The sequence below is a fragment of the Megalobrama amblycephala genome, linkage group LG20 (genome assembly GCF_018812025.1).
Source record: "Megalobrama amblycephala isolate DHTTF-2021 linkage group LG20, ASM1881202v1, whole genome shotgun sequence".
Taxonomy (NCBI): domain Eukaryota; kingdom Metazoa; phylum Chordata; class Actinopteri; order Cypriniformes; family Xenocyprididae; genus Megalobrama; species Megalobrama amblycephala.
This window is the reverse complement of record NC_063063.1, coordinates 31032530-31056906: the sequence shown is the minus strand read 5'-3', so window position 1 is coordinate 31056906 and position 24377 is coordinate 31032530. Positions and strand designations below refer to the sequence as shown.

The 24377-nt window shown below is 36.8% G+C and overlaps 1 protein-coding gene across 4 annotated transcripts in view; it reads left to right on the top strand.

Moving 5' to 3' along the window:
• Positions 1 to 24377, top strand: part of pax2b (paired box 2b) — a 37842-nt gene that overhangs the window by 9068 nt on the left and 4397 nt on the right. For all 4 annotated transcript variants that reach the window (XM_048170914.1, XM_048170916.1, XM_048170913.1 and 1 more), the window contains 5 exons: positions 187 to 306; positions 11941 to 12116; positions 16717 to 16831; positions 21759 to 21860; positions 23913 to 23999. In XM_048170914.1, the coding sequence (XP_048026871.1) occupies positions 187 to 306; positions 11941 to 12116; positions 16717 to 16831; positions 21759 to 21860; positions 23913 to 23999 (600 nt within the window). The remainder of the gene's footprint in view (positions 1 to 186; positions 307 to 11940; positions 12117 to 16716; positions 16832 to 21758; positions 21861 to 23912; positions 24000 to 24377) is intronic.

The following is a 24377-nucleotide window of genomic DNA, read 5'->3' as shown; positions in this document are numbered from 1 at the left end:
TTTTTAGTGTCATCTGTAATGAAACTTCACTAGTGGTCACAAACTTCTGAACCCAGTGTATCTTGGAAAACAGACCAAATGCAAGCGATATAAGATGCAATAAACCTTTCTGTCCTGTAATCAGACTCTGATGTGATGTTATACTCATGAGAAGAGTTTTGATCGTCTCTCTCTCTCTCTTTATAGTCCCCAGTACAGCATCTCCTCCTGTCTCCAGTTCTTCCAACGACCCCGTGGGCTCCTACTCCATCAACGGCATTCTGGGAATCCCTCGCTCCAATGGAGAAAAGAGGAAAAGAGATGCTGGTAAGTCTGCGGTTTCTCCTTTTTTTTTGTGAAGGATATGCAAAATATTTGTGGCCAAAATATAGGCCACAAAGGCTGCAAACAATATAATTCCAACTTTATTTATCAATAATTATTATTATTATTATTATTATTATCATTAAATGTATACATTCATAATTATTAATATTTATTTTCATGTTGAATTTACTACATACAAGATTGTCCTTGAATGTGTAATGATTGGGCGCAGTATTTATCATGTGTGTGATTGTGAGGGAGGCTGAGAGGGTTTTGATGTGGTCATGTGACCCCCACAGGAGCCCCCCGTTATTAATCTGCACTGCAGTGATTAAGAGAGCTTCAGTAATTACATGTCAAGATGATGTAGCCAACTAACAAACTTCTCAAACAAGAACGACAGTCTTAAGAGGACATTTAGCTCAAGGACCTCTCTCTCTCTCTCTCTCTATACTGCTTACTTCACTTTGCAGCTTTTTCTGACCAACAATCACACATCTACAATCAGACTGCTTTTCCTTTTATGGGGAAGGATTTCTGTCCATACAAAAGTATAAATATTATTTTATAGAATAGATTTTCAAATATGCTACTGTTCAAAAGTTCGTTTTTTATTATTATTAATAATAATAATACTTTTTTTATTCAGTAAGAACACATTCAACTGACACTAAAGACATTTATAATGTGAAAAAAGCTTTCCATTTCAAATAAATGCTGTTCTTTCAAACTTTCTATTTATCAAAGAATCCTGAAAATAAAATGTACCACCAGTTCCACAAAAACATGAAGCAGTTTCCAACATTGATAATAATAATAAATGTTTCTTGAGCAGCAAATCATCATATTAGAATGATTTCTGAAGGATCATGTGACACTGAAGACTGGAGCAATGATGCTGTAAATTCAGCTTTGATCACAGGAATATATTACAGTTTATAATAAATTGCAATGGAAACCAGTTATTCTGTAATAATAATAATAATTGTAATAATATCTCAAAATATTACTGTTTCTACTGTATTTTTGATCAAAAAAATGCAGCCTTGGTGAGCAGAAGAGACTTCTTTTTAAAACATTTTTTTAAAAAAATCTTTCCGATCCCAAACTTTTGAACAGTAGTGTATAAATAAAATGTTCTCAATAATATTTTAGAATGTAAATTATTATTAATAAATATACAAAATATTATTATATATCATATACATTTTAGTATATATATATATATATATATATATATATATATATATATATATATATATATATATATATTATTAATATATTAAATAAAAAAAATTTAAAAATTAAATGAAAAGTAAAATAAAGTACATATATATATATATATATATATATATATATATATATACTTTATTTTATTTTACTTTTCATTTTATTTTTAATTTTCTTTTTATTTAATTTAATTTATTTATGTATTTATTTATTTATTTATTTTATTATTATTTTAGTTTAATTTAATTTAATTAATTTATCAGTTTATTATTATTATTATTATTATTTATGCTGGCAAATCCAGTGAGTAGTTTTTCATTCTGGCAATGCATTACCTGCAAAAACACAGATTAACTGCTAGATCTTTGTGTCTTAACTTACAGAAGTTGTGTGAACCAGTGCAATCAGTTTACAGCTTGTGCACAATATATGCCCACAAATGTACAGTTTGTTTTCATTTGGAATGGCATGTGAGACCGAGACCATCATGCAATGGGGTCTTTCTCCTATAAAAAGTGAATGAGATAAATGCACTTACATATTTCCCTGTCTGCTGACTTTGAAAACACAGCTCACAATCTTCTCTAGTGCTGGTTCTGTATGCGGTGTGCATTCTTGTGGTTATCATGAGATCATTTTCCTGTGGGTATAGAGAGATTTTACTATGGTAATAGGTGATAAACTAAAAAACAAAGCAATGACAGCAGCATGCATGTCGTGTGCCAACCGTGCAACTACCATTTCTTGACATGTAACTGATGCGGTGTGTTTCGCATTCAGTGCGCACGTGATCCACCGCACACAGAACGAGTCCTTCTTGTGATTAGAGCGCGGTACACTTGCAGTCATTTGTGTTGCATTGGGGTTCATTGGTTTTCTTGCTGTCAGACGCTGCAAGGGCGCAGGGGTGACATCAGCAGAGGAGGAAATGATGGGAGACTTCAGATCTTGTGTCTGTGTGTGCGTGTCTTTAAGATGATTGACTGTTTTGGGGGCTGTTCTCTGTCCCAAATGATCCTCTTGATGCGTGGCCATTTTCTTGATTTAAGCGATGGGGATGAAGAGGTGGAGGAGAGAGAAAGAGGAGAGGAGGAGGGCAGTGTATGTTATGTATAACTTCACAAACGTTCATGTGATGCACACACACACACACACACACACACACAGCTCACGGACTGTAGACACCTGGAATCCAGAATAGGTGTACTTTATCTTTGCCAGACAAACCTGCAGCCACACATGCGCGCACACACACACACACACACACACACACACACACACACACACACACACACACACACACACACACACACACACACACACACAGTTGCCTGATAACGATGCTTTTAAAACAACGTCTTCCCTGCAGCAAAATGTAGAATATAAAATCCCATAATACACTGAAAAAAATAGATTTTTTTTTGTACACAAAACAAACATTATTGGCGTACATTTAAAAATAATAATAATAAAATATATATTTTTTTAAATGTACACAACATATATATATATATATATATATATATATATATATATACTATTTCAGTATTTCTACTTCAAAATTTCATGTTCACTTGCTATTTCTTTGTAATTATTTGTGAAATTTACTAGCAATTTTTGCCGAAATTGTTTCTACATTTTAAACAAATGAGTAAATGAATTTTTGAGTAAATAATTACAAAGAAATAGCAAGTAACATTGAATTAAACATGAAATTTTGAAGAATAGCATTTTCTTGTAAAACATACTCCAATAATCTTTTTTATCATTTTATTTAAAACTTCAATTTTTTTTTTCTTTCTTCAAAAACAGTGCAATTTACAGTGCATTTTACTTCCATAATGTGATGTATTTTTCCTAGTTTTCACATTATGGAGGTAAAATGCACTGTAAATACTTAGGATTTACTTTGCAACAGTTTTCACTCAGAAACTTCTAATAAATTTCATAAATAAAATTACAAAGGAAAAGCAATTAACACAGAATTAAATATGGCATTTTGAAGTAGAAAGACCGTAAAACGTTCTCCAAAAATCATTTTATACAGTGCATTTTACTCTGATAATGTGATGTTTTTTTCCTTGTCAAACAGGAAAACACGTGCATGAATGTGCATTTTGAACAGTTTCTTAAATCACCACACTAACACAAACAACTATTTTCTTAGAAAACCACTGTGAGATTTTAAACGGCGCGTTGTCAGATGCAACATAATAGATCTCAGTGGTAAAAGCAGTGTGTTTTTTGTGCCCCGGTTGTGGCGGCACGCATGCCAAGAGAGGCAAACAGCTTCTTACAGTACGTTTGGAGTCAGCAGCGGCCTCAGACGCAGGGCCCATTACGAGCCGAGCAGAGAGATAATGCGCTGTGACACGCGTTATGTACACGGCGGAGCTGAGAGAGCAGGCCGCGGGGACACAGGTGTCACACCAGCCATTAATCTGACAGCGCTACTGTATTACTGCAAATTAAAAGTAGCACGATACAGAGAGAGAGAGAGAGAGAGACAGCAATAGTATCCACACGGACTCTGGCTGTCTGAGCTGCGAAGCTGCAAGTGACATTTAAGAGAATTTGCAATTCCGCCGAGAAAAGCTATTACGGCACAAATTAACATCTAACATCCACACATCCCAGCACCCCCCTCTACAGCTGTCTCATAAGAGCAGACCATTAAAAAGATGAGAGCAGTTTTACGCCGGCCAACCCAAGACACCACTGGTGCTGTGCAGTTTATGCTTAAATTGTGCTTACGTTTTAACATTAACCTGACTGTCTTGTGTTTATGCATGTTTAATTTTTAGTTGTAAAATTGCACTTTGCAATGATTATTGTCATGAACATGATGGCTCGGATTTCATATACTGTAGTGTTGAGGCTAGAGAATCCTATAAATAAATTATTAAAGGGGTCCTTGATTATGATTTCAGTTTTAACTTTAGTTAGTGTGTAATGTTGCTGTTTGAGCATAAACAACATCTGCAAAGGATATATATTCTTTTTAAGAAATCGCTGTTTAAGGACTACAACAAACAGCTGCAACGAGCTTTTTCCCAGGTTAGTGACATCACAAACCCTAAAATTTACATAAACCCCGCCTCCGAGAACACGCAACAAAGGGGGCGGGGCCATGTTGGGCTGCTTTAGAGAAGAGGAAGAGTTGTTGTAGTAGAGTGTTGTTGTCATGCCGTCATTTTACGCCGGACTACTTCAAAAACGAGGGTCAATTCAACACTAGATTTGCACAAAAGATGAACATGACGGCACATGCCAGTTGATGAGTTGAATCAACTCCACAGCGACTACATAAATTTATCCACTAACCATTCAGAAACGTCTAAAAGTTGTAACTTCTTCCTGAGTCTCTCCATCAGTGTCGACTCCGGTTTGAACAATGTAAGGCTGAACACCTTCGTCATTTTGGCTGCGTGAGATTCTCCAGCTTTGTTGTTGTTGAGCTGTTAAAGCTCCGCCCTCTTCTGGAAAGGGGGCCGGGAGCAGCAGCTCATTTGCATTTAAAGGGACACACACAAAAACAGCGTGTTTTTGCTCACACCCAAATAGGGGCAAATTTGACAAGCTATAATAAATGATCTGTGGGGGATTTTGAGACGAAAATTCACAGACACATTCTGGAGACACCAGAGACTTATATTACATCTTATAAAAGGGGCATTATAGGTCTCCTTTAACAACTAAACAACTAAAAAAAAAACAGAAATGCATTAATATGTCCTTCAAATGGACGCTTATAATACCATCATACAACACATTAATTGTAGAAAGAATAACTGTGAAAGGACATTATTTTAATGAGAACTATGGTTATCATGGTAAATCTGGTTATGGACATGCACTGCAATTTTCCAAAATATTATTCTAATGTTATTTCCAAAATTTGCTCTCTTTTTTTTCTAAGTGTATATTAGTTTTATTTTTCTACATAGGATATTTTACGGTCCATGCTGAGTTTTCCTGTAGCTGAAAAATTAGTTAATACCCTGGTTTTCTCTAGAATTGATTATTGTAATGCCCTGTTAGCAGGAGCAGCAAAATCTACTTTGAACAAACTACAGTGGGTTCAAAACTCTGCTGCGCGTATTTTGACAAGGACAAGACAAAGAGATCATATAATACCTATTTTAGAGACCTTGCATTGGCTGCCTGTCAAATTTCGTATTGATTTTAAAATTCTAATGTTAACCTACAAGGCATTAAATGGACTTGCTCCTCAATATCTTACTGAGCTTTTAATACCATACATTCCGACACGTGAACTTCGTTCGGCTGATGCTGGTCTTTTAGTTGTTCCGGTAACACAGTTAAGAACAATGGGTGATAGGGCGTTCTCTTCAGTTGCCCCAAAGTTATGGAATTCTCTGCCTTCCGAGATTAGAAATGCAGCATCCCTAAAAATGTTTAAATCATCACTTAAAACTCATTATTTTAGGGAAGCATTTGGTTGAAAAGTAATTCTTGTGGTTGTCATGGGATGTTTTTCCCTATTGTTTATAAATACCTTTTGTAATGTGTTTTTATTTTGCTTATTTTATTTATTTTAATTTTTACTTATGTAAAGCGCTTTGAGAAATTACTTTTAAAAGCGCTATACAAAATAAAGTTATTATTATTATTATTATTACCCTCCAAAATCCATATAAACTAAATGTAATACACTATATATGTAATAAATTTCTCTAGATGCTAACATGCAAACGTTACATGAAAGTGTCTTTATCCCTGCATACGGTCTTATTGCACACTCAAAATATGGGAAGTACACACTTCAATATAGTATAAGTATGCAAATTGATACCAGCCCTAGTTTGCTTTCATACATTAAACAGTTTTGGATCTGTGTCAGTTCTGCGCTTGAAAGTCATGTAAAATCTGGGTCTTAAAGCGAAACGTGAAAATCTCTAGTGCAGACACAGTATTTCTCTCTCTCTTTCCCATGGGGTCAGGGCCTGTGGGTGTGAATCCTGCGGTGTTATGGAGTTGCTTATCTGCTCTGATAGAGCGGGCTCCCTCGTTACCTCAGTCTTAATACTGACTCACGTCAAAAGGAATCCGCTCCACTCAGTCTCAGATCAATACCACAGCAGCGGGGCAGCACACATCGCAACTGTGCAGCAGCGCCTCAAAGCCGGTGCCAGAGGCTCCAGGTGAAAGGCATTACATAAGCACGAGTGGGACAAAACACTGAATCATTGTGTGACAGAAGAAAGAAACTCAACTGCGCACTTTACTTTGGTAACTTAATAGACAGAAGAAATAGAGCAAAAGTTGAGAGTAAAGCAGAAGTAAATGCAAAAATTCTGTCATTTACTCACCAATTGCATGTTGTTGCAAATGTGTTTGTCGTTATTCTTTGAGACGCAAAACGCAATATATCGCCATAATAGAGACTGCACTCAAGTATCTTAATAGTAGTCAATATGACTTGCATGTGATTCTTCTAAAGTCATATGAAATCTCATTTGCACTTCTGCATATGTGGACAAATTAGATTCGAAAGCTGCTGTAGAAGCTAAGATTTCTAGCCAATAATTGTTGGGTCTGATTCTTATACTATTTTTGTTCAGTTTTTGCTATATATATATATATATATATATATATATTATTTCAGTTCATTGGATTTATCTGTAATGTAAAGATGTTGGTTTCCCGGTCACAGTAAGAGTCATGTGTGGATTCAGTAGTCGATTTTCTCTAAGCAGTTGAGGCGTTACGTTCATTGCTCCTGCCAAAACGCCACAGCAAGCCGGAGCAGTAATGGGCGCACATGTGCGTGTTGCTCATCCAGTGAGTGGGAAGCTGTTGTCACTGGTGTGAATGACAAATGCAGTTGTATTGATCAGGTTTGTGGCCCAGGCTCCCTAATGGCACCTAATTAATGACTTCATTTGCCCCTGCGCCCGATACAGCAAATACCCACTCCACCTCAAGGACCCCCATGGGAGCTGTCCAAACAGAGCGCCTGCTCAGAAACATGCAGCTTTAACAGGCTGAAGTGGGAAAAACACATGGCTAAGTCAAGCATCACTATTACTATTGCTCAAAGAACTGAAGGTGAACTCTTGTGTTTTTTGAACACCTTAGCAACTGTCTTTGCAAACAGCCTAGAAACAAAACTCAATACCATAGCAACCACAAAGAACACCCTAGCAACAGCATAGCAATGCCCTAAGAACTATCTAGATCGCCCACTCAATCATATATGTAACAATGCATTAACCACAAAACACCATAGCAATCACATAGTAACATGTTAACAACCACCCAGAACACCCTACAAGCGTCATAACAATGCCCTAGAAACTATATTTAGAACAGCATATCAACACCCTAACAACCGCCTAGATCACTTAATCATATAGCAATACATTGCCTAGTAAATACCCTAGCAATCACATAGCTACAGGTAAACAACCACACAGAACATCCTATAAACAACACAACGCCCTAGCAACTATTCTGACCACCCTAGCCTAGCAACAGCATAGCAACACCCTAACAACCGCCAAGATCACCTAATCAATTGTATAGCAGTGCATTGCCCACTAAATACCCTAGTAATCACATAGCAACAGATAAACAATCACCCAGAATACCCTATAAACAACATGATGCCCTAGTAACTATTCAGAACACCCTCGCAATAGCATAGCAACACCTTAACAACCACCTAGATCACCTAATCAATTGTATAGCAATTCAGTGCCCACTAAATACCCTAGCAAAAACATAGCATCAGGTTAAAACTACCCTGAACACTCTATATACAGTATAACAACGCCCCAGAAACTATTCAGAGCACCCTCGCAACAGCATAGCAACACCCTAACAATCGTCTAGATCGCCTAATCAATCATATAGCAATGCATTGCCCATTAAATACCCTAGTAATTACATAGAAACAGCTAAACAACCACCCAGAACACCCTAGAAATGACATAATGCCCTAGCAACTATTCAGAACACCCTAGAAACAGCATAGCAACACCCTAACAACTGCGTAGATCACCTAATTAATCGTATAGTAATGCATTGCCCACTAAATAGTCAACATATCATCATGTTAAAACTACCATGAACACTCTACAAAGAGCATAATAACCCTAGCAACTATTCAGAACACCCTAGCAACAGCATAGCAACATAGCAACACCCTAACAACCACCTAGATCACCCAATCAATCATACAGCAATATATTTCCTACTAAATACCCTAGCAATAACATAGCATCAGGTTAACAACCACCCAGAACACCCTATAAACAACATAACAATGCCTTAGCAACTATTCAGAACACCCTAGCAACAACATAACAACGTACTAAAAAATACTCAGAATCTCATAGTATCTTAACCTTAATAACCTCAGCAATCATCCACAGAATTCTAGCATTGTAGTGTCAAGTTTTGCAAGCTTCAGAAAAATCTACTTGGATACACACACAGAGCAAGTGTCCAGTGTATGTGTGTGAAAACCCGCGCTGTGCAGAAAGAAAAGGTCACCGTGACAAGCGCAGTGGTAATAACCAGCTGAAATGGTGCCATCAGACAGACATGATTGATCAATTGAATTCAGCGGCAGTGAAAAATGTGCGATCAAGAAGAGTATTACCGACACGATGAGCTGGGACAGGATACTCATCAAGACTTCATTCCAGCCTGAGCCTCTATCACTCCATCCATCCGTCCCTCTCTCTTTCGCTTTCATCCCCTCTGCATTTATCCTTTCATCTCTCTTCTCACTGATTCTTGAGCAAAACAGGCTATAAAACGGGATTTTTATTTAAAAACATGTTCAATGATATTCATTCGTTTATATCGTTTAAACAACCCAATCGCTGGGGTTGTCCATTTTGAACCCAGCATTTTTTAAGAGTTAATAGAGCAGCTTTGGGGTGTGTTGGAATTAATTATTAAATAATATTTTATTCTAAACATTTTATCCCATGTGTCAAAACTAAGAGTTCTTATTTTTCTCAGGTCATCTTTCTAACTCTCATCTACTCTCTCTCTAAGTTGGGTCAATCAATACAGGCAGAGCATGTCATACATCACGGTGCCTGTGGGCCGCACCGAGAACATAATATGCTGCGAATGCAGAGTGACAGATTTGTAAGGGAGACACGACTTCCCAGAGAAGGCAGGATGTGAAGATATTTAAAGGAGCTCTAAAGCAGTTTGGCAGGGTGAAAAGGAGAGGAGAAAGAGAGGGAGGAAGGTGTGAGAGAGTCTTTTACTCAGCACAAGGGTAATCAGGTCAGAGGAAAACCAAGAGAAAGTGCTGCTGTGTTTGTGGAGCGTTGTTTAACCGGTAAAGAGATTGAACTATAATAGCAGAGGTTTTCTTCAAGTGTGTGTCAGGTTCAGAGTAAAGAGGTTTTGGTGAAATCAAATCAGCCTTGCACACACCTGGAGAAAACAGGAGAGATGAGCGTGCAATGCAGTGTGCATGTAAACACACATTCAGCTAATACGCATGTTGGGTTTCTGGGGGGGCTGAAAAATCAATTTAAAATTATTTATATATTAAATAACCATGTAGTTAAATTAACAGAAAATTAATGAAAGGTACTTAATCCCAGTAGAATTACTTGACGGACACAAACCATAAAATCTGATTATTTGGAACAAATCAATAACTCTGACATATTCATATTCTGTCATGCTTGAGTTTTTACATTTATCTATTTCCCTTCCAACATATTATGATATAGAAATATTTTCCTATTTTAACTTTACTTTTGTATATATTACAAAAATATTCCTGGCTTTAAATTAATTTAATCATTTCTGACAGCATAGATTCATTCTTAGACTAGTCTAGCCATAGTCTGTGTAAAGTTATCCATCTGTGGTTATGACCATCTAAACTGGGTAAACCTAGTAACTTCTGCAAGATACATGCAAACATATGTTGTTTACTCCCATGACCAAAGATGGCAGATTTCAAATTACTGTCATTGAGATCTTCATGTAGACCTAACGCTAAAAAGACAATTTAAAGTGCCTCTATTGTGATTTTTTGAGTATTAACTTTCATGTAGTGAGTAATATAGCTGTTTGTGAATGTAAAAGGTCTGCAAAGTTATAAAGATCAAAGTGCATGACAAATAAAGTTGTCTCCTAAAAGAAAGAATTGATTCTGAACTCCCGAAACCAGTCATCAGCAATTCCAATCTCACTTCTGTAACATACCTGTGGTCAAATAACATATGTTTTTGTGCTAAAAATATAAGTTCTTTAACAAAAATATAAGTTGCAAATTTCTGCTTTTTTGTGTGTGTCCCTTTAAATGCAAATGAGCTGCTGCTCCCGGCCCCCTTTCCAGAAGGGGGTTTGTGATGTCACCAACCCAGGAAGAAGTTCATTGTAGTCCCTACCAGCTGTTTGTTGTAGTCCTTAGAAAGCTCCCTTTGCATTTAACTTTGATCATCGTAACTTTGCAGATGTTGTTTATGATCAAACAGCAACATTACACACTAACTAAAGTGAAAATCATAATCAAGGACCCCTTTAAAGGGATAGTTCACCCAAAAATGAAAATTTGATGTTTATCTGCTTACCCCAAGCGCATCCAAGATGTAGGTGACTTTGTTTCTTCAGTAGAACACAAATGGTGATTTTTAACTCCAACCGTTGCCGCCTGTCAGTCAAATAATGCGTGTCAATGGGAACTCTATCAATAAGAGTAAAAAAACACGACATACAAATCCAAATTAAACCCTGCGGCTCGTGACGACACATTGATGTCCTAAGACACAAAACGATCGGTTTGTGTGTGATCAGAACTCACTAACTGAGTGCTGAACGCAGATGGACATAGTGGTGTTTTAGAGGTAAAAAATGATATAAATACTGTTGGGTTTCTCGCACAAACCGATCGTTTTGTGTCTGAGGACATCAATGTGTCGTCACGAGCCGCAGGGTTTAATTTGGATTTGTCTGTGCATGTTTTTTTTACTCTTATTGATAGAGTTCCCATTGACACGCATTATTTGACTGACAGACCGCAACGGTTGGAGTTAAAAAGCATCACTTGTCTTCTACTGAAGAAACAAAGTCACCTACATCTTGGATGCGCTGGGGGTAAGCAGATAAACATCAAATTTTCATTTTTGGGTGAACTATCCCTTTAAATTATTTTATCTACAAAATATAGAGCTTATCTTGTGTTTAATCTACTTGAGCTTCCCATTCAAAGCACAGAAAGAGAGTTTGCTTTCGTAGAGAACAACTCAAATGACCTGAAATGTTACCTTCTCTCATTTGACTCTTATAGATTCTAGAATATTATGGTTCTAGAATATTCTTAACATCATGTGGTTGTTGTAGAATGTTGCTCTCTCACCCCAGAGGAGTAGAAAGCAGTTTCTTCTGTGTCTGTAGATGGTTCTGAGGGTTCAGCGCAGAGCAGTGATTCTCAGGGCAGCGTGGAGAGCCTGAGGAAACATCTGCGAGCCGATGCCTTCACACAGCAGCAGTTAGAGGCCCTGGACCGAGTGTTCGAGAGGCCGGCATTCCCCGACGTCTTTCCCACTTCTGAACACGTCAAACCGGAGCAGGTGAGTGACGTTACCCTCTGTGCTCTCTGTGTGCTGCTGAAACTAAACATATTGATATTTAGACCTATTTATACAAAAAATACAGTGGCAGTCAGAATTGCGAGTTATAAAGTCAGAATTGCTTAAAATAAAGTCAAAATTGCAAGTTATAAAGTCAGAATTGTGTGATATAAAGTCAGAATTGTGTGTTAAAGTCAGAATTGTGTCATATAAAGTCAGATTTGTGTTATAAAGTCATAATTTAGAGTTATAAAGTCACAACTATGAGGTATAAAGTCAGAATTGTGTGATATAAAGTCAGAATTGCGAGTTATAAAGTCAGAATTGTGCGTTATAAAGTCAGATGTGTGTTATAACATCATAATTTAGAGTTATAAAGTCAGAATTGTGTGATATAAAGTCAGAATTGTGTGTTAAAGTCAGAATTGTGTCATATAAAGTCAGATTTGTGTTATAAAGTCATAATTTAGAGTTATAAAGTCACAACTGTGAGGTATAAAGTCAGAATTGTGTGATATAAAGTCAGAATTGCGAGTTATAAAGTCAGAATTGTGCGTTATAAAGTCAGATGTGTGTTATAACATCATAATTTAGAGTTATAAAGTCAGAATTGTGTGATATAAAGTCAGAATTGCGTGATATACAGTCAGAATTGCGAATTATAAAGTCAGAATTGCGTGATAAAAACTCACAATTGCGAGGAAAAAGTCAGAATCGCAACTATATATCTTAATTCTGACTTTATAATTTGCAATTGAAAGTTTAAATGTCACAATTCTAAGAAAAAACTAAGAATTGTGAGATAAAAAGTCCCAATTACCTTTTTTATTTAGTGGCAGAAACAAGCTTCCATAGGTATCACATACTAATACCATGATATATATATAAATATATATATAATGTATTTTGTGTTGTTGTGTTGTATAATGTGTTGTTTATCAGTAATTTGCTAGCGTTGCAGTGATGCATTGAGGATCAAAGAGCAGAACTCCCTCGGTTTATTGATTTTCTGATGGAAATAAAAATACATTCTTAGGAAAAACAACATGAGATGAGCTACTGCCCACTCACTGACCATAGATAACATGAACACATGAGAAATGATGTCATTTCCTGTAAGGTTCCTTCAGAGCTGTTTACAAAATCTAAATGTGGCAAAACACTCACAAAAGAACAATGTTAGCAATTAACACACACACACAAACAGCACCATATGAAACCCTTTATGTACAATTTTGTATTAAAAGTGTTGGATTTATTATAATGGATAACCTTTATTTACTTTCATTAGACTACTAAACAACAAGTGACGATTAATTTCTCTCCCCGAAAGAGCGAGTCGCAGCCATAAAGCAAAGGGAACAGCCTAATTGAGTTCATTTTAATTTGGGTGCGATCGGGAGACATTACTCCAGCGATTAATCAGGCCGACAGCACTCACCTCCAGAAGAAGGCCTAATTTGCAGCTAATTACAAAACTGATTTTCACTGCAAGATCAATACCGAAATGAATTGGAAATGACTCGCAATCACAAAGGCCGTCAAAGAGGGTATTAAAAAGGAGGAAAAAAAGACGAAGGAAACACGGAAAGCCTTTGAAGGAAAAATGGACGAACGGAACGCTCTAGAAAAATCAGTTTTAATTTAAAGCAATATTAATCAGACTATTTTCTCCCTTCATAGACCTTTTTTTTTCCTCCTTCACAATACCAGACCACCGTTCTATTTCTGTCTCTTTCTCTCTATGTCGGGCTATTAGTATTAGTGGCTTTGTTCCAAAACTAAGCCTTGCTGTCTATTGCCTGCTCAGGTGGAGTTTGGAACACTTTTAGTGTTTACAATTTAGTGTATCAAACAAATAGCACACTTCATGTGAAGTGCACATAACTCAATTCAGTGTTGTTTTTTTATTTCTCCATGGATATATTTTTTTGTTGTTGAATATACTGTTTACATTTTTAAATAAGTCACATTACGAAAGTACAATGTGTTTTGAATATATATATATATATATATATATATATATATATATATATATACACACACATATATATGTTTTGCCACAAACTCAACTGACTGGCTTCTTTCCTGTATGATTTCATATGAGTCTCTTAAGACCTTAGAAGTACATGATTTATGCACTTATACAACTTTTGATCTCCTAACTGAACTCCTCTCCACAAATTGATTATAGAAATAAAAACAGTATAAATAAAAATGAATAACAGTTTTCTTTTAGTCTTATTTAGTGCAAACAATACTGCACTCTAAAAAATGCTGGGTTAAAAACAACCCAAGTTGGGTTGAAAATGGACAAACCCAGCGGTAGGGTTAAATGTTTGGCCAACCTGCTGGGTAGTTTTATTTAACTCAACTATTGTTTAAAAATTACTGTATTGCTTAATTAAAATTAAGCCAAAGTATGTTGGAAATGAACATTTATTAATGTTCAATGAATAATTATTAAAGAACAAACATTTATTAAATTGCTTATTAATAAATTTATATTAATAAACTATTAAACTATTAAATTTATATTAATAAAATATTAAAGCTTATTAATAAACATTCACCTTTTATTGTTGCCTCTAATTGCATCTGGTTTTTAATTTCCCAACTATTTTGGGTTCATTTTAAGCTAGCCATATAGCAATTTTTAAACAATAGTTGGTTTAAATAAAACTACCCAGCAGGTTGGGCAAACATTTAACCCAACCTCTGGGTTTGTCCATTTTCAACCCAACTTGGGTTGTTTTTAACCCAGCATTTTTTAGAGTGTGTAAGTGCAACTATAATCAAAGTACTTTCTCAATATTCAAAGTGCAAAAAGAGACCAAATTTTTCTTCGAACATGATACAGAGCTGAGAGATGCTTACAACTACACAACCCAACCTGACATAGCTTTCATATTGGGAGATATTTGCATGCATCAGAGAGCTGCTTTCAAACTGCGGGGTATTGAAATCGCGTTTGAATGCATGCTCGCGTTTTACTTTCGCTTTCAATTTTGCGATCACGGGTGCTGTGTGAATAGGGAGCGCTGGTTCTGAGCACGCATTCTGTAAGATCAGATCAGATCATGCTTTTAGGCTCTGTTGTGCAACGAATCCTCCGCCATGGTCTTGTCAGTCATCTCGTCACTTTCTCTCATCACATGATCAATAAACTCTGCTGCTCATGTTGGATGAGCTGGATGGAATTGAAGTGACCGTTATCCAACTGAATTAAATGGTTTTTATTTCTATATTATTTCTAAAATCAAAAGGAGAGTGGAGGAGTAATGTAAATGTAGCAGTGGCATATTCTATCCTAATTTCACCCTCACACCCCAGCATAGCAATACCACAAGACAGCTTTTCACCTCAACAAGAAATCTCGTCTTTTTGATCTCGTCAGAATTGAATCTCGTTACACCCCTATATATATATATATATATATATATATATATATATATATATATATATATATATATATATATATATATATACTTCACTGAGCTCACTGCCTTCAAATTTGGCCAAAAGAATGCATCTTAACTTTTGGAGCAGCCTTTGCTTTCCTATGATGTCTAAAGCGCTGCCTACATAGGCAGCTCACTAGGTTTTGGAACAGAGCCAGTGTTTTGGTTGTGTTTAGAGGCATTAAAAAGCCATTCTGGAGATGCTAAATGTGACAGGCTCTCCTCCCACACTTCTGCCAGCCATGTGCTCATCCTTTTCACTCTCCCCTCCATCTGCATGAGAAAAGCCCTGTTCTGCTCCACGACCTCCACCGAAAAGAGCCAAACATCAGGCATAGCCGCCACAAACAGTTGTAGCCCACAATTAGAGTTTATCTGTGATAGAGACAGACATGGCTGGGGTCAGGGGCCTCCCCTGTGACACACACACACACACACACACATTCTCAACATGCAGACGCCGGAAGTCTCATCTCATTAAATAACAAAAGAGTTTAAGAAAAAAATCCCCCCCATCTGCTGACACGGTCTGAGGAGCATGTCTGTGATGGAAGGGGGTTGTGAAAATCATAAATCTTATCAATGTCATTTCTGAAGGCCTTCGAACTAGCAAATGCTAAAACTTCACAATGATCTTATTTACAAAATGAAGTGAACTAATCAGTAAGGCCTTCATTTAAATTCATAACAACAGCATATATCATCATTTTTAGTCTCAGAAATTGTATTTTGCCCGTGGGAAATGCAGCCGTCTCTAACGATGGCTTGTTGCAAAATGATTTTATCCCCTATTTTATAAGACAGAAAGGATTCTGACAAATATTCTAGGATGCTGTGAGAGGTTGCCAGGTTATTATCATTAACTAAAACTATTAAAAAAATTTTGTTAATTGAAATAAAGCTGAAATAAATTAAAATAAAAATATTAGATGAACAATTAGAGATGTTGTCTTGTCAAATGACTGAAATATGTTTATATAAACATATTATAGTGAGTTTTTAGTTTGATCTGAAAGAGGGAAGAACATTAATTTACAGAGGAAATTGTTTGAATGTCTGTCAGTAACGTAACAAAGGCTTGTACATGCAGTGTTTGGGTTGAGCGATGTTGACATGATCTTGATGTTCTTGATCTGCAGGCGAGTGAGTACAGCCTCCCTGCATTAAACGCAGGCCTGGACGAAGTCAAACCCAGTTTATCCTCCAGCACGACCTCTGACCTGGGTGCCAGCGTGTCGCAGAGCTACCCTGTAGGTAAGATCACATGATCCATGTCACCAACCTTAATGACAGTTTACCCCTCATTAAGCTCAAATGGCTAATTAAAGGGGACCTATTATGCTTTTTTACATGTTCGTCTTTCTTTAGTGTGTAATGTTGCTGTTTGAGCTTGAAAAAGCTCTCCAAAGTCCCTCCAGCAGGAGTTATTCTCTATATCAGTGTCACTGTTTCCCGAAACGCCTCCATTGTAGTCTTGAGTTTTCTTCCGGTCACAATATTTCTCGTATTTTGCTAAATAAAGGGGCGGGGCCTGGTTGAGTTAGTAGTGTGTTGAAACTCATGGTTATGGTAAGGGGCAGGACATTTTCCAAACATGCTAGAAGCGCTTGACCAATCACAACACACTGGTCCAGACGACCAATCAGAGCACATTGTGCTTTTCAGAAGGAGGGGCTTCATAGAGACAGGAACTAAACAGAGCGTTACTGACAGACTAGAAAGAGAGCAGCTGCAACAATGAAAAGTAATGTGTTTTTAACATTCATGCATGAAAACCTACTCTAGTAGACCCAAAAACAACACCAAAGCTTTGAAAAAGGACATAATAGGTCCCCTTTAATTTATGAAGAATACAAATTCTCATCCTGCGGCCTTGTCATAACTAAATGCATTTAAAAATGAGATAAACTGGTCAATCTGAGGGTTTGTGCTGGTCTTTGCAATATACACAAAAAACAATAATAACTTGCTCCACTTCTGAAATGGCTTTGCTTTTTGGCCAGTTGCTTTTATAGACCTATTAATGTTCACCAATAGTCAATTATAGTCATTTATTTAGGCAACTGTTCCTGAAGCCTTTCTAAAATCTAAAGTAAAGCCAGTGTCTATGTATTGCAATTGAATATAAATATTGAATATGATTGGAAGTGAAATTGAACTCTGCCGCTATGTGTAAATCATGTTTTATTTACATGCATGTATTAGAAGATTCAATTCTCGTAGTGATGTTGGTCTTATAACGGACATAATTAAACCAACTTCAGACTAACGAGCTGTTGCACAGAGGATGTTTGTTCCTTAACTGCTCCATCACAGAGCTGAGCTTCAAAACGATACCAAATATTAACATTTACATAAACAAATTCATCATTTGCTCATGGCAGACAGGGAACGTGGGGTATTTGTTTCTCTGTATCTCTCTCTCTCTCTCACTCGCTTGCTAGCGTGCTCTTGTTAATAATAAATGATGGGACAGTTAATTAAAACGTAGTGTGCTTGTTGTGCCAGTTATTAATGTGAAATGTGTGAAGTTTACTGACAGTTTTACGATCGTCTTCAGGTCAAAGATAAATATACACCGCTTTTATTAAAATTCACATAATTATGTGGAAGCCATTATGGCCATTACTGTGTTTGTGTGTTTGGCTGGTGACAGAAAGCAATAGAGAGAGAGAGAGAATGTGAGTTTATAGTTGACAGACTGATTATCTGTTTCATGGCAGTTTCAAATCACAACAGATTTGTGCATTGTTCGTATTAATCAAGTATGAATATAATAAGCATGCTAATCTGTCGTAATTTAATCACCTTCATGACCCTCAAACCAAACCCATATGACTTTATTTCTTCTGTGGAACACAAAAAGAGATTTTAGGAAGAATATGCATAGTCTTTTCTATATAATTAGTCTTATTATCCCATATTAATCTTAAAAAAAAAAGAAGACAAAACCGCCAAAGCACATTAAAAGTAGTGACTATAATGCACAAGTATGGAACAAACTGGTTGAACTACCTCTAAATATGAATGTATTCCTGTTTAAACATGCACGATAGACTTGCCAAATAGAACCAAAACAAAAATATTTAAATGATTTCCAATGGTTAGGCTGAGATCCAGTGTTCAGCTGAATAGTTTCTTTAACGGAAAAGAAACACAGATTACGCTCATCCTTAAAATGTTTTCCAACCCCAATTAAAATGCCCACAGTTATTGATCTTGTTGATTTTATGCAAAGAAATTTGCATAATCTATTAAAAATGAATGATTCATGAAGCAGTCTGTGCCAGAGGAGATGTGAGTTCTTGGTGAACTGTGAATACCTCACAGATAGACATCTTTTAAGTCCTTGGCTTGTCCCATTAAAAACTAATCAATCAACCATATATATATATATATATATATATATATATATATATATATATATATATACAGTTATATGGAAAAAGCTTCTGGGAAATGCAATGAATTTGTCACCGTTAAAAGAAGCAATAGTATCTCTCTCTCTCTCTCTCTCCTGACACACTGGCTATCCGTGTCCGCACCTGAGGGCACCACGCTCCTAGTCACACAAATTAATGCTTATTCCATCTTCACAAAAAGCAAACTAACCTTTGAGCACACATTTGATAACAAACGACTTTCACTGTGCATCCAGGGAATTTGGGCAATTTGGCTCTCCAAACATCCTTTGCTTAGTTGTAATTAATTAGGGTGCCGTGTTTTTTGGCTGGTGATAAATTGCTGCATCCTGAATGTAGAAAATAGAGGTCAAACGTTTCCCGTAGCCTCGTTGTTGGAACATTAAGGTGTCCCTGTCGTGGCGAATTTAATACAGAGATGTTGAAGCAAGTGTTTGCACTCAACCCTTTCGACTTTTTCAGATATTACTAAGGTCACCCTGATTTTCAGCATAGCGGTTTAAGGAAAATTCAATAGGCTTTGTGTGTTTCTTGTATGTTGACAGATTATTGAGGAAGGTAAAAAGCTCAAGTCTAGCTGTGTAATTTTGCGGCAGTTCTTAAGCCTGAATGCTTTCCCAATGCATTGAAGCATGGCTTTCTTTTACATACTTAAAGTGCCCCTATTATGCTTTTTTGGGATATTACCTTTCATGTAGTGTGTAATATGGCTCTTTGTCAAAATCAAAGTGTAGATAAATGGAGTTATTGTCTCCCAAAAGAAAGAAGCAATTCTGAACTGCCTGAAATGAAACTTCCTGTTCCATATCTATGTAGGTTTGTAACAAATTTGCATAATGCCAGCCTATGGTCTTCATTGGCTGCCGGTGAACAACGTCTACTTTGCCCCACCCTCAAACACTGTAGTTGTAGCTGAGACTTAAAGAGTTTGGTTCATGTTGTTTGTGTTGAGAAGACGTTGTTTTCTGCGATGCAAAAGCAAATCCACTTTGATGCACTTCCGACGCCATCGTTTATGTTCATATCACTATGTATCAAGTGCTGAGGGAAAGCTTAAATTCAGATATGCTAATAAGCGTTTTGTTTCCTACACACTCTGTAAGCAGTTGACCAATCAGAGCAGAGGGGTTTAGAGAGACTGAATCCTTATCGAATCATTTCAGACACTCTGAAAAAAGAGCTGATGCTGCATTATTGCTGTATAATATAAGACAATATAAGTGTTTTTTGACCTTGGATGCATGTAAACCTGTGGCAGGAGACTCTAGAACAGCATTAGGAGCCTTTAAAACAGCATAACAGGGGCACTTTAATGTGCATGCTTTTGGCCGTAACAATAAATAAATACACTACTGTATGTCGAATGTTTTACTAACTTTAACAAATTTGCTCAGCAAGATCTTCCTCAAACTGCTTCTCTGCCATAAATGAGAAAACATACAGTATAAGAAGACAGTTTATGCTAACGGTCCCCTTTTGGCAATTTCCGAGAATGCAATGCATACTTAACACTGCATTATGAATTGACACATTTCACAAGTTGTCCATAATATATCTTTGAAACAAACACACATCATTCAACACATCACTAAGACAACAACATTCACGAAATAATTGATTATTATGAATAATAAATCCAACATTGTTAGCCTAACTACAGGCTATTTACGGTGATTTCATGGTTTGTAGCTTAAGTAGCATGAATTTCAGATTTTAGAGTAATAATATCCATTTTATAATTGCACGTTAAAAAAAAAGATTCAATCTTGAAGGGATAGTTCACCCAAAAATGATCCCATGATTTATTCACCCTCAAGCCATCCTAGGTGTATATGACTATCTTCTTTCAGACAAACACAATCGGAGTTATATTAAAAAATATCCAGTCTCTTCCAAGCTTTATAATGGTAGTGAATGGGGCTCAAGAATTTGAAGCCCAAAAAAGCATCCATCCATCATAAAAGTAATCCATACGGCTCCAGGAAGTTAATAAATGCCTTCTGAAGCGAAGCAATGGGTTTTTGTTAGAAAAATATCCATATTTAAAACTTTATAAACTATAATCACTGTTTTTTTTAATATAACTCCGATTGTGTCAATCTGAAAGAAGAAAGTCATGTACACCTAGGATGGCATTTTTGGGTGAACTGTCCCTTTAAGTTCATTTTTAACTGCTGTTTAGCCTGCATGTTATTTCTGGTCATTGGCAAACCATCCTGGTCCACACAGGATTACACTCGCTGAGCTTTGATGGACACTGTCCTGCTCATTAGAATTGAACTGCTGGCCAAGTTTCCCCCAGCGTCCCCAGTAAACCCTCCAAAGCCCCCCTTTCTTGAACAAAAACATTAGTCTGTGAGGGGTGTCAGGCTTCAGCGCTCGGCTGGGTCCGGGCTTTGCGTTGTTGGGTAGGACAGCCAAGCGTCAGTCCCAATTACTGCTCTGAATGTGGAGCTTCTTGGTGCTAAGAAGAGACATTGACTGTTTAATGGAGGCCGGTATGGGCCGGTCAGTATGACCCAGGCTTACATCTGTTCTCTGTTCTGACCTCGAAAGGACAAGAATAAATCCTTTGATACACATTTTTTTTTTTCTTTTCTGCAAATTTAGTTGCTAAAGTTGCACTCACTATATGTGACCAAAAACGGATTCTGTTCTATATTTCTACAGCAAGTTCAAAATGCATTTGCAATCAGTTTAGTGTCAGCTTGTTCATGGATGGAACATCTAGTGAGTGTTGTTGTGTTTTATGTGTGCAGGTCGGGATATGGCCAACACAACCTTACCTGGATATCCACCTCACGTCCCACCCACCGGGCAGGGCAGCTACCCCACGTCCACACTGGCTGGAATGGTTCCTGGTGAGTATCTTTTGCAATTGACAAAACTGCTTAAGATGTTATTTTTTTAAATGCACAGTACAAAAACAATGCTATGGAGTTTATATTTACCTTCAAATGCATTAAAAACAAATGTAATCATTATGATTCAGCTTTGTGAAAGATGTCTTCGTGCCATGTGCCAATTTTTCAATCTGTCGTTGGTCAAGCAAACATAGTCCCACCCCAACTAATACTATTAGTTGAGTCACTAGCCAAGTTTGACATGCCGTCATTTTACACCGGACTGCTTCACAAACGAGGGTCAATTCAATGCTGGATTTGCACAAAAGATTAACATGACGGCACATGCTAGTGGATGAGTTGAATCAACTCCACAGCAACTACATAAATTTATCCATTAACCATTCAGAAACGTCTAAAAGTTGTAACTTCTTCCCGAGTCTCTCCATCAGTGTCGACTCCGGTTTGAACAATGTAAGGCTGAACACCGTTACTGACAATCCTCATTTTGGCTGCGTGAGATTCTCCAGCTTTGTTGTTGTTGAACAACCGAAGCACAAGCTGTTAAAGCTCCGCCCTCTTCTGGAAAGGGGGCCGGGAGCAGCAGCTCATTTGCATTTAAAGGGACACACACAAAAAAACGGCGTGTTTTTGCTCACACCCAAATAGAGGCAAATTTGACAAGCTATAATAATTGATCTGTGGGGGATTTTGAGCTGAAACTTCACAGACACATTCTGGGGACACCAGAGACTTATATTACATCTTGGGGCATTATAGGTCCACTTTAAGTATATCGCCATTATTTTAAATCGAAGAAGACATAGGTGTGTTATCCAAGAATTAATGGAAAGGAAAGCCGCTTATACTTGGGAGCGGCCAAGTATGAGGTGTTTCTCCCTCCTATCCGCTTCGAGGTCTTGATAAATTGTGGCATTTCTTTGTCATTTAGAATCCAGTATTCCCATAATTCTTTTTCTTTTATGAGTTTAATAAAGAACTCTGTTTCGTCTTCTGTCCAAACATATCGACTTTTACGGACACCAGGTGACCTGTAAATGTGGAAAAACTGCTTCCATTGTAGTTTTGCGCAATATTCCTTTTTCGAGTTGCCTGAAAAACCATCTCATTCGAGCATAAAAACTTTTTGCGATATATGGGAGTTTGGAAATGCAGCTAGTGTTGAGATACTCAAAATATTTTTTTTTTACTGTATTTTTGATCAAGTTATTGCAGCCTTGTTGAGCAAAAGAGACTTTTATAAAAACATTTTTTTTTAAATCATACCGACCCCAAACTTTTGAATGATAGTTTAGCTGTCTATGCAAATTAAACTGGAACACAATAAAGTATTTTAACATTACACTTCACTTTAAAATCTCTACATTGATGAAAGCTCAAATAATAAAATATTAGTGTGACTTACATTTATGAACTGACCAGACACCAATACCAATAAATGAAGTCCTGTAGTGTTTACAACAGCCTGCAGACATTCATAGCATTTCACTGGTGTGTGAATCCAGGAAACCTTTAACTATTGACCATCAAACCTCGATTGACTAAAGAATTAACTGGTCCAACAGACTTCCAGACGAAAGGCATTTTGTGATCACTGAGCTCAAACTAATTCGTAAAATGTGATTCGATCTTGCATTATTTTTAGCAGCTCCATGTATTAGGAGCAGCAGCAGCTCTCGGCAGACGTGTCCATTACACCTGCTGCTTCAGAGAGAGATTTACTGACAGCCCTCAGTGCACATCCCTCAGCCAGAGCATATAAAAACACCTCTTTATTATCCCATAAAAGAGAAACAGTGTTATACCAACACAAAAGCTCTGCCTTTCTTCCTGCACAATCAAATTCCACAATAGAGAAAGAAACTTGAGAGGAAAAAAAGGGCAACAGGGCACAATGGGTTTTAGAAATCAGACATTACGATGTGAGTGAAAATATATTTTACATTTTCTGAACAAGTTTGAGGTTTTATCATAAACTCCCAAAGTAACAGCAAATGTGATTTAAAATCTGGTGCATTATTTTAAAATGCCTGTATGTTGCCGTTTCAGGGAGTGAATTTTCAGGGAATCCCTACAGCCATCCACAATACACAACCTACAATGAAGCCTGGAGATTCAGCAACCCAGCAATACTGAGTGAGTGTCACCAACCATCTGTCTCTTACAAAAATGTCGTGTCAATACCGTATATATCCGTTGTATACACACACATATATTATTGTAAACAAACTTATGTTAGATGTGATTAAATCACAATGAATCGATTTTACAGCACTACAAATAACAGCTTAACATAACAGTGTAACAACATAACATAAAGTAACGTAAGTTAACATAACATAACATAACATTACGTAACAATGTAACATAACGTAAAATAACGTAATGTAACACAATTTAACGTAACACCAAGTAATATAACATAACCTAATGTAACAACGTAACAATGTGCCGTAACGTAACAATGTAACATAATGTAATGTAACATAACACTGTGTAACAACATAACATAAC